This window comes from Lonchura striata, chromosome 7, assembly GCF_046129695.1.
Source record: "Lonchura striata isolate bLonStr1 chromosome 7, bLonStr1.mat, whole genome shotgun sequence".
NCBI classification, from domain to species: domain Eukaryota; kingdom Metazoa; phylum Chordata; class Aves; order Passeriformes; family Estrildidae; genus Lonchura; species Lonchura striata.
In genome coordinates this window covers 22,797,030-22,811,474 of record NC_134609.1, presented here as the reverse complement: position 1 = coordinate 22,811,474, position 14,445 = coordinate 22,797,030, and the positions used below count along the sequence as shown (strand labels likewise).

At 42.8% G+C, this 14,445-nt stretch overlaps 1 protein-coding gene across 2 annotated transcripts in view; it reads right to left on the bottom strand.

Annotated features, from left to right (window-relative positions):
- Window positions 1-14,445, bottom strand: part of MXI1 (MAX interactor 1, dimerization protein) — a 55,735-nt gene that overhangs the window by 18,846 nt on the left and 22,444 nt on the right. For both annotated transcript variants that reach the window (XM_021536283.3, XM_021536284.3), the window contains exon 3: window positions 10,112-10,141. In XM_021536283.3, coding sequence (XP_021391958.1) covers window positions 10,112-10,141 — 30 coding nt within the window. The remainder of the gene's footprint in view (window positions 1-10,111; window positions 10,142-14,445) is intronic.

Below are 14,445 nucleotides of genomic sequence, written 5' to 3'. Positions count from 1 at the left end.
AGACCGTGCTAGACTGGCACCTGCCAGAAAAGCTTTAGATGGAGTGCATCCTGCCTTATGATGAGGGCACCAAATGAATGCTGCAGGTGCCTCTCAGCCCCATCTCTGACAACTTCAGAAAACTTCAGAAACTACAGAAATCTGAAGAACAAAATTTCTTGCTCTCCTTTAGATACAGAGCCTGAGCCAGCTGCAGGGGCAGCATGCTGAGTCTCCAGAAACCTCTCAGAGGTTTGACCTGGGTGACAGAGCAGACGATCTGCTGGCAGCTGCAGCTGGCAAAGGGCATTAATGCCGTGTGTGTAGGAGCAAACAGGCAAAGTAAAAGGGAGGATCTTGAGGCATCTGCAAGGCACTGTTTCCATTACCAGAATGAGACAGCTCCCTGCTGTGCACGTCGGCAAGAAAAGACCAGGAGTAAAGCAAACAACAGGAGGGACTGCAGGGAAGAGGAACCCCCCACCCAAACTGCTGAAACCGGCTGCACCCCAGCAAGCTCCAGTTACACAGCTGCAAACTTGGAAAAGGGCAGACAGCTCTGAGGAGCGCCAGGATCCACTCTATGAGAAACACTGGAAACAAACACAGATCAAAGGGAAACACCAAGCTGTATACACAGCTGGGGCTGTCTTCCCCTGTTAAAGGGAGAAGGGCACGTAGCTTTTAACTGCAAGCTCTCTGTGTGTGCTTGCACGTAAGCTGCATCTGGGCAAACGAGCCAACTCGCCCCATGCTTGGCCTCCTGGCCTTCCCGGAGTGCAGCTAATGAATGGCATTTTCCAAGCTGTATGGAAGATTCCCACACAGCTGGGCAAAACCTGACTGGGCAACCCACAACTCAAACCACCCCAGGGAATAAGGCCAAATAGGTGGAAATAAAAGACATGGGAGATACAAAGCAACTTCTGTTTTAGCCTCTGATTTCTACAATAAACCTGCTGCACTGCTCCTCCTTTTAGAATGACTCATTTGAATTATTCCATTGAATTTCCAGAAGGAGCAGAACAATTCCCATCTAAGGGATGGGCTTTGGCCATGTGGAATTAGAATTAATTACCAACTTTTCAGCAGGTTGTGTCTTTTAAGTAGTACTGTAAAGTCTCTCATGAGAGGAAAATGTAGGGGACACATTGCCCAGAACTTCCTGGGAGAGCCAAAGCAATCCCTCCTGCAAAATCCAGCTCTGAGAGAAAGAGGAGATTTAACACATAGTAGTAGCACATGGAAATACTGGTAGTTTCCTGTTGTCATGTCCTGGAACACTCTTGACTTATCAGGCTCTTCTTCAAGGCTAGTGACAGCCACAGTGGGCTCCTCAGGGCTGACCTCTCCTCTGAACCTTCCTGTTCTGTTCCTTTTCTTACCTGCGATGTTCACAGGGAGAGCTTCCCATACACAAAAATAAGCAGCAAAATCAAGTCTGGCATCAACTACCTTTCTACATATCACTCCTGACGGTTTTATGGCTTTGCCAGCCTTCACCCATGTGGAAGGGTCCTTGTCCTTTTACTAAAAACACACTCACTTAATCACAAGAAGACCAGTGTCTATCAAGTGTCCTCCTTGTGTTTTTGCATTATACACTGTTCTGGAGACTAAGGAACCCTTGGCACTGCTCCCCAAATGACTCTGCATAACTACAGCACTGTAGAGACAACCTGCAAGGAGCAACAACTGCCCAAGTGAAGGAGCAAGTATCCACCCGAGAGCCATTAAGAGCTCTGCTTCTAAATGATTCAGATGCTTTTAGATATTCCACCTTGGCTCAGCAACCAGACAACTCAGAGATAGCAGCCTGCACTTGACTTTGCAAGCATGACTAAATTTTGTGCAGCTGCTTACTACCTACCATGATAAAAACCACACCCTTATCACAGGAACTGCTATCAGTCTGGACCATGTGTGAACCCGCTGATACCATGCACTGAGTCTGTTTCTATAAAAGTAATGCTGCATTTCAAACTCATGTCCTGTTTTCACTGGTGGCTTCATGAATAAACTTTCCTTTACCAATCCTCCTTCTTTCCCTCAGCCCTGCCTGCGCAGAAACCCTTGTACAGTTACAAGATCATTCTGTAACTGCTACATCTCCTTTCCTGCCTCACCTTTTGTGAGCTGAACATGTTCATTTGCAAAATCTCCCATTCACAGCAATCTGTTCTTCACCCTGAGCCTTATAAGTACTGAACTCCCAAGGAAAAAAATAAAATAAAATAAAAAAAAAAACAGGAAAAAAAAAAAAAAAAAAAAAAAAAAGAGAGACAGAAAAAAGCATCCATGCTTTGCAAAAGCTTTTCATTTTCCCCCTAAATAAGTCATGGTGCTTTATGAATGTACTCTCAAAGGTAAATAATTAACAGGCAAGAGGGACAGAAAATCTTATTACATGGCTAATGGGAAGTGATGCTCAGGCAGCAGTGTACCCATAAAGTATAGCTTCAAAAGACAGCCTCTAGGCCTTCTTAATGGAACACTGGGCTGAAAACCTGACTCATGCAGGCATTCCTCTGTACTCCTCCAGACTCGTACAAATCCAAAATCTTTATCTGAGATTCAGCCTGCATCTAACAGACTCAGGTCTGTTTCACCCCTGAAAATCAGGATACTACAATTTTGCACAGGCACTATAAGGAACAATCACAAAGAGCACTAGGCAGAGATGATCTGTATTTCCACACAAATTCAAACTCCCAAGGACAGAAGGAATACTGGTAGATTGCACCATCTACTGCTATGTTCTGCCATGCCCCTGATGTAGCCCTGTCCATGTTATCCACTTGCTTCATGTAAGGAAAATTCCTGACCCTTGGTTTCACATCGCTTATTTAATTGTTTTATGGTTTTCTCATGTACTTTTTGGAAGGAAACCTGTGAGGTCTGTTTGTCCACGGTTATACAAACTACTCAGGGTGACCAGCATCATTTGCAGCCAGGCAAGAACCACAGCAATTGCACGATGAAGCCCTTCTCCTTTCCCAGGCAAGGTTGTGAACACCTGTCACACACTAGCATTTACCATCACAGAACCCAAAACTAGGAGTTAGACCATACTGCTGCCTCCCAAAGCAGCAAATGTGCCTACACTTTGTGTCCATCTTCTCTTTCCTTATGGGAGAAGGTGTCAAGCAGCACCTCCTGGCCCTGGTCAGCACTGAGGGGACAGAAGGACACTGAGAGGGACAAAAGGAGTGAGCATGAAGTTTTGAAAGAAGGTGGGATAGGGGAAACTTGTATGAAGGAGAGAAAAGGCAAGCAACCAGCCAGAGATGTGGATCAATGAAGCAAAGGACTTGGTCAATGCAACCTTGTCCCCACACCTTTTCTTCATCCAGGCATGTTTCTGCTTCTCAACTGGCAGAGGTCACACCAGGAGACACCTGGGGGCATCCCACTCTTTCCATCTTCCCTTGCAGTATAAGGTTAGAGGTTATCAAAGTTGTCATACTTCAGTAAAAATGGGCCACATACAGAAAGACAACAAGAGCATGTTTCCCTCATTTTCTATCCCACTTCCTTTGGTTAATACAAGTCTGCATGGGCTACATTATTACATGTACCAGATGTAGATCAACACCTCCAACTCCAACTTCTGCCCTAAGAGTACAAGGTCCTGAAATTTTTCGTTAACAGGTGATCTCTCTCAAAATTATGTTCCTATTACTTCATCTTCCCTACAGTAGAAACTCCCAACTGGGTTTTAGCTAGCAATGCTTTCAGGCTCACCAGCAATGTTAGTCACTTGAACAAGGAAAGTTGTTACATCAGGACTGCTGGCTCTCAGCCTCAAAAAGCACCCTGGGGAAAAAAAAAACCAAAAACAAAAAAAAAAAAAAAAACCAAACAAAAAACCAAGCCTGCAGTCTCCAGAGATCCATTTAGGAGAGAGATGGTAAGTACAGAGCCACGACATGACTGAAAATGGAGCCAGGAAAGCTGAATGCTTGACTTCCTACTTGGGACCAGAGGTCCAAGCTCGCTGATTAGAAGAGGGCATTTGCCCAGTCGTTATAATTTTTTGAGGACAGACAAATATACAGAACTGGAGAAAGTTCAGCCTGAAAGAAAACAATGGCAATGCACCCAAGTAGAAATCTGAGGATGCAAGTTTGAGAAGAGATTCAGGAACCACAGCTGGCAATGCACTCCAAATCAGACTGATGACTTCTGATTTGGTACAGAGACCTGACTGCAGAGAATGTTTCTTTCGAAGATGGGGGTTTCCTCTCAAGTCTCCCTTCTGAGAGGGAGAACGATGAAAGGATTCTCAGCATCAGACCATTATGACAAGGTCAAGCAGATTGTGCTGACAGTTCTTTCTACACCACGGGAGAAAAACACATCAGAAAGTGCCCCAGACATGTCTTAGTTAAGAAGGGCTTTGTGATAAATATCTGTTTCTGAAAAATGGCTTATAACAGTGATTTTATTGTGCAACATTTTTGAAACAAAAACATTTTTTTCTTTGTGACAGTTCATCCCAAATAGTAGTATTGTTCTTTTTCTTCTTCTATCTTCAACAGCTATTGGATTCCTAAGGGAGGTGCAGAGATCTGGCAGCAGAAAGGATGATAGGCATGCATACATTCTTCACTGCATCACTTTGAATAAAAAATAAATCATATTGAAACTAGAAATTCCTATATGAGCAGTACTAAAGGACTTGAAATGAAATGTGGATCATTTTATTTCCTTCAAATCTTGGCATGGAGACTAACTGTCCCTTTGCAGCAGCTGTACTCAGAGTTCAGAATGTTCAGCAACCCAGCTAATGTGAAACAAAGCCTTTGCAGACTTTCAGTTGTAACCGAATCAAAATGCTGCTTCTGCCCAAGGAGGCACTTTGCATGAGCAAGTGTGGTGGTCAGCCTTCCAGAGTTACACCAGTGACTGGCGAGTTCTCAGAGCAATGCAAAGAAACAGCAGAAGGCAGACTGACACTAAATAATGCTGGCTAAGCTTGAATGTACCCAGAAAGAACAGCTCTCTGACAGCTTTACTCCAAAAGCCACCAGCTTCATCCTCTCCAGGTTAAGCAAAAGCAGGAACAGCACTGTAATAAGTTATCCAGATCTCCTAAAACAGAGAAACATGCTGCAGCTCTGTTGAAAATTGTTAGCCCCAGCTGAAAACAGAGGCATGTGTCATCCAAACAACAGAGTTGAAGACAGCTAACTACCTTCAGCTCTTGTTCCACACTGGCCTTGGAGACAGGAGAGCTTAGCTACAGCTCCCACAAGGAGCAAGTTGGATCAGTGCATGCTCTGACCTTTGAATGTGTCAAAGAAAGATGCATGCTCAGCTGTGTTGGATATGGCTTACTGCAAGGAACATCACAGGTTCCAAGTTTTATTAATGAGGAAAACAATATGTACTGTCAACATTTGCTACATGAAGTTAGCATGAAAACAAAGCCCACTCCAGAGAACAAATGAAATTTACTGGATTAGTTTCTTGTTCCAGCTCTCCTGATAAATAGCACTGAACTCAACACCACATTGATTAGTTGGTTCAAGACAAACACTGATCAGATTGCCTTGGCAAGTATATATAGCACTACAAAAGCACAATCATCCTTGTCTATTCAGAGTAGCAAGGATTCACCATACTTTCATTTCCCTTCCTTCTATCTTTCCCAGCCTAGACAGCTTGTCTGCACTATTTAAAAGCCCTACCTTAAAAGCTTTTCCTAAGACACACTCAAAGCCCTTATTCTAAAGAAACAGAACCAAATGGTGCAAATGCTGCAGAGTCTCAGAAGGCCCCCATGTTTCAGTGCAAGCTGACCCAGGTCATTGTTCTCTCCTCAGCTTTCAGCAGGGCTTTATCTTATCCACTACCTCAGATAGGCACCCGAGCACAACAGTCAGCTCTGGGTGAGAAACCGCCTTGGAGAACCACTGCAAAAAACAGTCTCTCACGTCAAAGAAAGAATGGGTGAGGAACCACAAGATGGGGAATTCTGGTAAGAGTCAGGCTAAAAACCACAGTACTTGATCATTACTATGTGTTTGTCTTCTTTGCTTCTGATCATCTCAAAAGATATCAGAGAGAAAGGATGTTACATCATTACACTCTGTGCTTTTACATGAAAAAAACTTTTAGCAACTTGGTTTAGATGTTTGTCTCCTTTAGATTTTTTCCTTTTTCTTTCTAAATGATGTACTTTTGCAAAACCACAAATTCTGCAAGATCCTCAGAAAATTCTATTTTCAGTGATCTCAAGGTCTTTACCTCCTTGGTCTATCTTTTGTTTGAACTGAATTATTGTTACCATAAGAAAAATATGCTCTCATAACTCATTCTTTACCCAATTACTCAGCTTTGTTTTCCTTCCTTCTGCTGTATTACAAAGCAATCATCATCAAAACCTAATAGAACAATGTATGACCTACAGAAAAATGCTGGTTGGTGGTTTTTATTTTTTAAATCTGATCAACAGCATTACAAAACTCTTTCTTGTTCTGTCAGGAGATGTAACTTGTCTGACAGACATCACTGCTGTATTGGTCTACCAGAACTGCCACTTCACAGAGCAGCAGGATGTCACCTCAGAGCTGTGTGTCTTCCCTTAATACCACACTGACCACATCCTCCTAACACTGCCATGTGTCTAAAATGTTCACAGACAACAGCTAACACCACTATCTGTACAACACAAACATTTACCTTTAGCCTGAATTTCAGTTGTTATCCTTTTGGAGAAAATATTACACTTGCAAACTTCATCTTTCAGTCACACGCTTTATCTTGTTTTCTTTCAGAAAATGATGAAGTGTTGCTTACACATCAGGTTTTTTGGTAGGCGTGTTAAAGGACTAAAAAATATCATTTTAGTTACATATTGCAGCAGATGAAAAGAATGCTGGTTTCTTGTTTAAATGCAAGCTATGACTCATCCTAAGCAGAGATAAACTGAAACACATACCCATTAAATAAAATTTTTCAGTGTGAGGATTAATGATAGATAATAAGTATAAATTAACTTTAATCTTTTACAACAAACGAAGTCCCTTATATAAATGTCACTGCAATCTTTTCAAATAAAAAAACCCAAATCAAAGCCAGAAGAGGAGTCATTTAAATATTACAGCAAATGTTTGGTACCAAATCAAACAGCTCCTTAGCAAAACCAATGGAGTGTTCTGGAGTGAAATATTTTCAAGCAGTAGACCTTAAAAAATTGCTTTAATATTTTAAAATACATTTTTAGGGGTTTTCTACATTAAAGAGGTACACATTAAAACACCACCAGCTCTCCAATACTGAGTCCAAGTTAAATCACATATTCAAAAAGGAGAAGAGCATTTTGTTTTACTAATATTCTCTTGCTACTGCTTGAAACAAACTCTGTGTAATTGTTGAATGGGTTAAACCAAAATTTAACTGAATATAAGAAGACTGCTGTTCACAGACAAGAAGAGAAAAAACCAGAGTCAGAGACCTAATAGTGGACAATTTTGAAAATTACAGTGTGTGTCAATAATAGAGATAACAGTGAGATTCAGAAGGAATAATCTCAAATAATAGGGGAAATGAGCACCTGTCAGCCACAAAGCCATTAGTATCAGGGCTTTTATATTTGCAACAGTTAATTCTGGAGACACTGACAAACTTAACAACACAGCAAATAAAACATGGAACTGGGGAACACAGCAAGCAATCCCCCTCATTCAGAAAACACTACTGTGGAGTTTGAAAATAAATGCTTCCAGTATGCAACTCACTGCCCAAATCATTGGTAATGAACACTGCAAACACAGCAAAGGCACCACAGCATCTAGCTGGGTTTGCAGATGTGAGTAGCTGATCAAGCCATAGCATCTGCATCAAGAGACAGACAATCCCCCACCAGGAACACCGGACTCCTGACCAGAGCTCCCAGATACAGGAGTTTGCCTGTACAGAGCACCCAGTGTGATCAAACGTGTGCCCTTCCCAGAAGGATGAAAACCAAAGGCTTGTAAAACCATGTCTGAGACAGACCTGGAATACAGTGCCCCGGAATGGGAAGCCCTGGAGGAAAAACCTTGCTGAGAAGGCTGATGGTTAGGAATCTTCAGCCTGGAGCAGGTGGGGACTAAGGAGAATAACAGACAAAAGGAGAGGAAGAGAGAAATATTACACCAACTGAAAATGGAAGGACAAATTCTGCAGCAATCAAACATCTTGCCAATATTCAGGAAAAGGAGGCATAAGGGGAAGCTGAAGTAAAAGCATTCCTTTCACGAGTAACACTTCTTGACATGCTAGTCAATCATCAATATTTATGCTATCCCCACTTCAGATAATATCTGTCCTCAGTTAAAGACAGGGAATCAAGGCAGAAACTTCCTCAACTCATACAACTGGTACCCAGCACATCCCAACCCCATCAGTCCACAGGAATTCTTAGCTGGACAGTAAGTTTGTAACACTGGCTGCTAAGATCCCACCCACACAGAATTTGAAGTTTTGCTGCCTGCCCTCAGGCTAGAAGAAGATGATCATATATCCATGCAAACTTGGCCAATGTGATAGGACCGGGCTGGTAGAGGGAAAGATGGAGACAGCCCTGCTCTAAAGCTGTACTGAGTAAAAGCCGCATTTGCAGCAACAATTAGATATGCAAATAAGCACATTGAAGATTAGTGACAGTCTACTGTTGTCATGGAGAAAAAAAGCACCTTCAGTTCTGGGTCAGACCCAAGGACTGCATTTTCTTTCCCTCACTGGTAAATAGAACTGGAGAGGGCACTGGAAAACCCAGGAGCCAACACCCCTCAACACAGCTCAACCTGGGACTGGAGAGGCTGAAGCTCAGGGAGCAACATAACCCAAATAAAAAACCCTCCCTGCATCAACCCAGAGAGATAAGACCATGGCAACTCTGCAGATACTCAAAAATATCAGGAGGTAGAAGCACAGGCTGGAAGAAAACACCCAGACCATGCAAAGGCCAAAGTGCTTCCCAGTATTGCTGCTGTTAGGGGGAGGCAGATGTGGGGGAAACTGAGGGCTTTTTTCTTCTTACTAAGAGGACCTCCCCAATGGACTTCTGCATACATTTAACTAGACAGGGAAACATGACCAACACAAGGTACTCAGCTCCAACTCCCTTGAAGCCACATGGGAAGATCTTGTCTGAATGAAAATACACACATGGCTCAAAGCCTCTGTGTCTTTGGCCATCCTCACAGTCCTCCCATCCCTTGTTAAATGATGGCTGCTGAGAGAGAAGAGGAGGCAATCAACCTATTTAGACTCAGCTTTCCTTCCCACCCTGGGGGTTTCTTTATAGGAGCAGCTGGCCAAAGCACCTCCTTTGTTACAGCAGCCACAAAAAACAGACATCCACCCTCAGCCCCCCTAAAATCCCACAGAAGAGCCAAGATAAGTTTATAATGGAAACCCTGACACAACCTTAACTATAGCATCCTGAATGGAAGGTGATAATCTGATCTGTGTGTGAACTAACTCCCCTTGTCTCAATGGTATTTATCTTACTTTAACTCCTGTTACAAAAGGGTTGAGTCATAGAAGAGCCAGCCAAGTAACAAAACTGCAGGGCTTGCTAAAACATCAGATTCAAGGCTAAACAGGCGCAATCCTAGAACAGGTTAGAAAAGTCTCTGCAGGAGTGCAGGTAGCCAGAGCTCCAAGCCTCTGGACAATGGTATTTTCTTCTGTGCTACAGAGACTGACACAGCCCAGTGCAGGGGTAGGGGGGAGAGGGTGCAGAGCACAGGGCTCTGCCCTTCGATTCATGGTAACACATAGTACCCAACACCCAAGAAACCTGATCCCGTAGCAACCTCATGTATGGAAAGTGCCCCAATCAGATTTCACTGTGTCAGGAGAAGAACAGTATTTACTCTGCATACAGATTAGTCACAAAACTGGGTCACTTCTTGCCTTTTCAGAGAGAGAGAGGGGAAAAAAAAAAAAAAAACTGAAAACAAAGCTTCTTTTTCAGATCTTTTCATGTCTTCCCCCAAACTTTTAAAACTACATGATGCAGTGTGGTCACTCACAGCTGTCTAAGCTGATCAAACAGCACCTGCATGAGTAAGCTCAAAGCACATTACACTCACCAGGTCTATAGTTTTAAGAATTCATCTCATTAGCTACTTACCGGTTCTTTTCTAGTTCGTTGTGCGTAGACCTGGAAAATAAAAAAAAAATTTGGATTACCACCTTTGACCTCTGGGCACCAAAGTTCAACTCTTGCAAACTGTACACATCCCCACTGGCACATCACACTGCAAAGCCAACCAACTACATACAGTAAAATCTATAGTCTCATCCTCCTTGCTGACAAGATGTTCCTTCCCTCCAGTGCAAATGCTGGCACCCTTACTGCTAAAGAAAATGTTCTCTAGAGACTTAAATGCACACAAAATCCCAAAGAGAGGCAATGATTAGAACAAGAGACCACAGTCTGTCACTTCCAGACTCCCGGCACTGCCAACAACTCAGTACAGGACTGAAGTTGTTTCTTTGTGCTTTACCTTCTTCATTCTATAAAAATATCGGTATCATCTTCTGATGCAGGAGCTCACAGAATTAATCTGTGCATCAAACACATGGGAACCTTCCTCCAGCAGAACTGGCCCTGTAGGGACAGCCCCTGGAGCCCTTCAGCCGTCACATGCCAGATTTAGCCAATTCAGCAGAAGCAGACATGGCCAGCATTTGGGCACAAAATGGGATAGCCAGTGCTGCCGTGTTTTCAAACATCACTGGCACTGCGTAGCACATTTAGAATGCCTGGAAGCCCCTTGGGGATGGGAACAGCACTCCCACGACAGCAGCATGCAGTGAAGTGACCCATAAAAGTGACACTGTGACACTCGACAAAGGAGGGGGCTTTGTCTTTATACCTGCCCACCAGGCCAAGAACACTGACAGTATTCCTTAATTTAGAGCCCTGTAGCTTGAAAATGAAACCAACTAGAAACAAAAGGGAAACAGACAAGTTCATTCTCTTTGCCTCTGTGAGGATAGAATGAGTGGCAAAAAAGTTTAAATCCATTCAGGATTTCTAATCTAACCCAGGTAAGGTTGTTGAGGATTATTTAAAAGGATAGCCATTTGTCCAACATTTCTCTTTAACAGAAGGTCACCTTAAAATAAGAGTAAAAAGAACCCAAGAGCTTAATAAAAAGGATCTATTTTCTCTAATTTGGCATCACATTTCTTCCGGAGCTCTGAGAAGATTATCCTCTATCCCCCATCTGGAGAATCCCACAGAGAATTCTACAATTAGGGAACTGAATGGAGGATGTGCTTCAAGGGAAACCCTGTCATAATTAAATGCTTCTCCAAAAAAAGGAAGGAGGAGTGCCTAACAGGTGTTAGAACTGCATTGAAAACTATGAATAAACTGTAGATGTCTGCAAAAAACAAGGTAAATGAGCCTTAGCTGACCATGGCTGAGAGCAGAGGAAAAACAAAATGTTAGCATATACCTGTGGAAGCCACCCTGCTCAGCAGGACATGGAATACCCTAAAAGCAATGCACACTATAATCAAACTCTTCATGTTGAGAAAACTCCTGAATTCCGCGCCTAAAGTAGTGAATTCTAGTTCCCAGGAATCAGAAACATAATATTTAGTCCATTATGTTTATCATAACATAATACTTAGTCCAGAAAATTTCCAAAATCAAACCCACATGCCATCCCCAACCTCCCTGAGTCTAGACCAGCAAAATCCATTTGTCCAGGCAACCTGGACCCAAATGAGCCCATTAGGACTGAGCTGAGGCCCTTCAGTACCACTGCCTGTATGTAGTTTGAAACATGCTTATTGTTCTTTTTTACTGTATGTTCCTGCAGGAGACTGCACTCTTCTTGGCTGTGACATTAGCAGTTATAAGGCCAAAGATATGCAGTGGCTTGAATTCCTATATTATATCGAGCCAATTACCAAGGCCACCACTGAAAGAACAAAGTTTGGCCCACTGCTGTGAACAAAATTAAAACAGCAGGTTCTCCTTACTCCTCTCACACAGGAGACTCTTTATTACCTATCTGCCTTCTGATGAACAAGGCAACTGAGAGAGGTCACAGGCTTTTCACCAAGTCATGAAATATTCGCTGTGACTTTTAACCACGTCTGTGGCAAGGAAAAAAAAGCAACCCCCAACACCTTCCCACTGAAGCTGAATGCAAACGAAAGAATCTCAGCAGTACTGAATCAGTCCTACAGGGAGGCTCCTTCTCCGATCTGCCTATGTTTTGCTTAATCTCACTGGGGACCATCTGGAAAAGTTTTAATTTTTTTTATTTCACCTGAATTCAGGAACAAAGTCCAGCACTGCTCCTCACTATCACCATTCCCTAACTTAAATTTTCTGTGACAGTTTCCTTGGACAACACATAAAGGGAAAAAACCTCTCTCTTCTGTTCACTACTCATTTCGTTTTCTATAGCTCCTAATCTAAAGATTATTTTTTACCCCTCATCTTTGGGCTGCACGTGTTACTAAGATTTATTTGGAGTTAAACAAGACAGGGCTGTCAGCGAAGTGGAAAAAAGTGGAGGAGCCTCTACTGATAACTCAGAAAAAGAAGTGCCTTAAATAGGTAAATAGGTAAACAGAAGCAAATGTAACTGGATCTCTAAGTGAGCTGGTCTTACCATCAACTGAGAACTTAGAGACTATCAACAGACTGAAATCAAAGCCTCATCCTGGTGCACCATCACCAGCTTTTTGATGGGCACAGGATGAACATCACAGCTGAAAACTGTTGCCAAAACCTGGGGAACACTCTGGTTGTACGGCAGCAAGTAACCGGTGTTCTCAGTGTGGCACTGCTGTGCTGCTGCTGACAGCAGCCACAGCCTGTGTCACCTCCTGAAACAAGGACACTGCTGTTGAGCACGGACCACAAACCAGGGGAATTCACACCCCTGCTGTCAGGTGGATGGGGCAAGCAGAACCTGCAAAGCTGAAACCAGAGCCAGACGGGTATGGACACATTCAGAGGGGAAAACAAAAGACCAAGCACATGTACTGGCACTGCTCAAAACGTCAGCTGCAATTTAAAAGTAGCTCCAGCACAAACTGTCTGCAGGGTCCTCATTTAAAAGTCAGGTTTCTATAGCAGTCATTCTTTAACAGTCAATTTAAAACACCCAAACTGATAACTACTCCTAAAAACCGAAGAAATGTTATTAAGCAGGAGGATCCTGCTCACTACATTTTGAAAACAGCTTGGAAAAAGATCAAGAATGAGTTTCAGAAGCTTAAGATAAAGAAGCCAAGCAAACAACAACAAAAATAGCCGAGCAGTCCCTGTCTATGCAACAAAAAGTTGAAAGGGGACAAACTCAAGTTATCCCAATTTACTCCAGATACCTGAAACTGCATACAGAATAGGAAGAAAGAGAGAAGCAGAAATTGTCAGTCATTCTAATTTAAGGTTAAATGCAACAACCTTTTTATGCCCATTACAGTGATATTGCCTGCAACTTCACTCTCCAACACAGTAACAAGGTGTTGCTGAAGCATTAAGCTACAGTAAAGTCCCCCAGTAAATGAGAATCTGCAAGTAATTTGCCACTTTACCCCATTTTTCTTTATTTAAATAAAATTTCTTCTACCATGGCAGAAGCAGCCCAACTTTGCCCAAGCACAAGCAAGGCAACACAATTAACTGCAGCAGAAAGGAACAAGCTCTAAAGAGCATTGAATTCATTTGTCATTGGGGTTTTTACTGTAACTAAAATCACAAAGCTGCCACATGACATTAAACACAGCTGACCTTTCTGGTTTACACATTTATTATTGATAAATGGGCTGATACATGCATTGGCAGAACATCTGCATTTTGGTTTGGGTTCTCAGTGAGGTAACTATTTTCTACTGAAGAAAACAGTCCTCAAGAGCCCTTGTCCTACTACACAATACACAGGTGGCATTTAGACCCAATGATCCTGTCATCTGTCTTGAACCTGGTCATCTTCCTGTCTGTATTTGGCATCAGCTCCTGGCTCCAGAGGAGTCCAGGACTCCAAGAGCTCCATCGGCACCCCATCAGACATACTGTTGTCTCAGAGGGGGCTGCTGGCCGTAAGTAAGGAGCTTCTTCCAGTACATCCTTAATGCCTACACAAGACCCAGTGCTCCTCCTCCAGATTCCTCACCCCACTCAGCTTTATCAAGAGTTTAATAATGAAATATCCCACCAGCTTGTGAAAATCAGGGTACAGTTAACAGAATCGTGTTTAGCAAAACAATAACGTTCATCTGCAGACCAGGCCAACTGCTTTCTGTCTCATTTCAGTCAGGTTCAGCTAACTTCTCCTGCTTATACATCATCACACCATATACAAACTCATTCTTCTTCATTTTACAGACCCTTTCTACCTTCTGGCTCTGCTGACAGACATTCACTGGGCCACTAAATTCCCCTGCAGGAAATGCCTTCTTCCGTTCCCCAAGCCAAGAATAACCAATCCT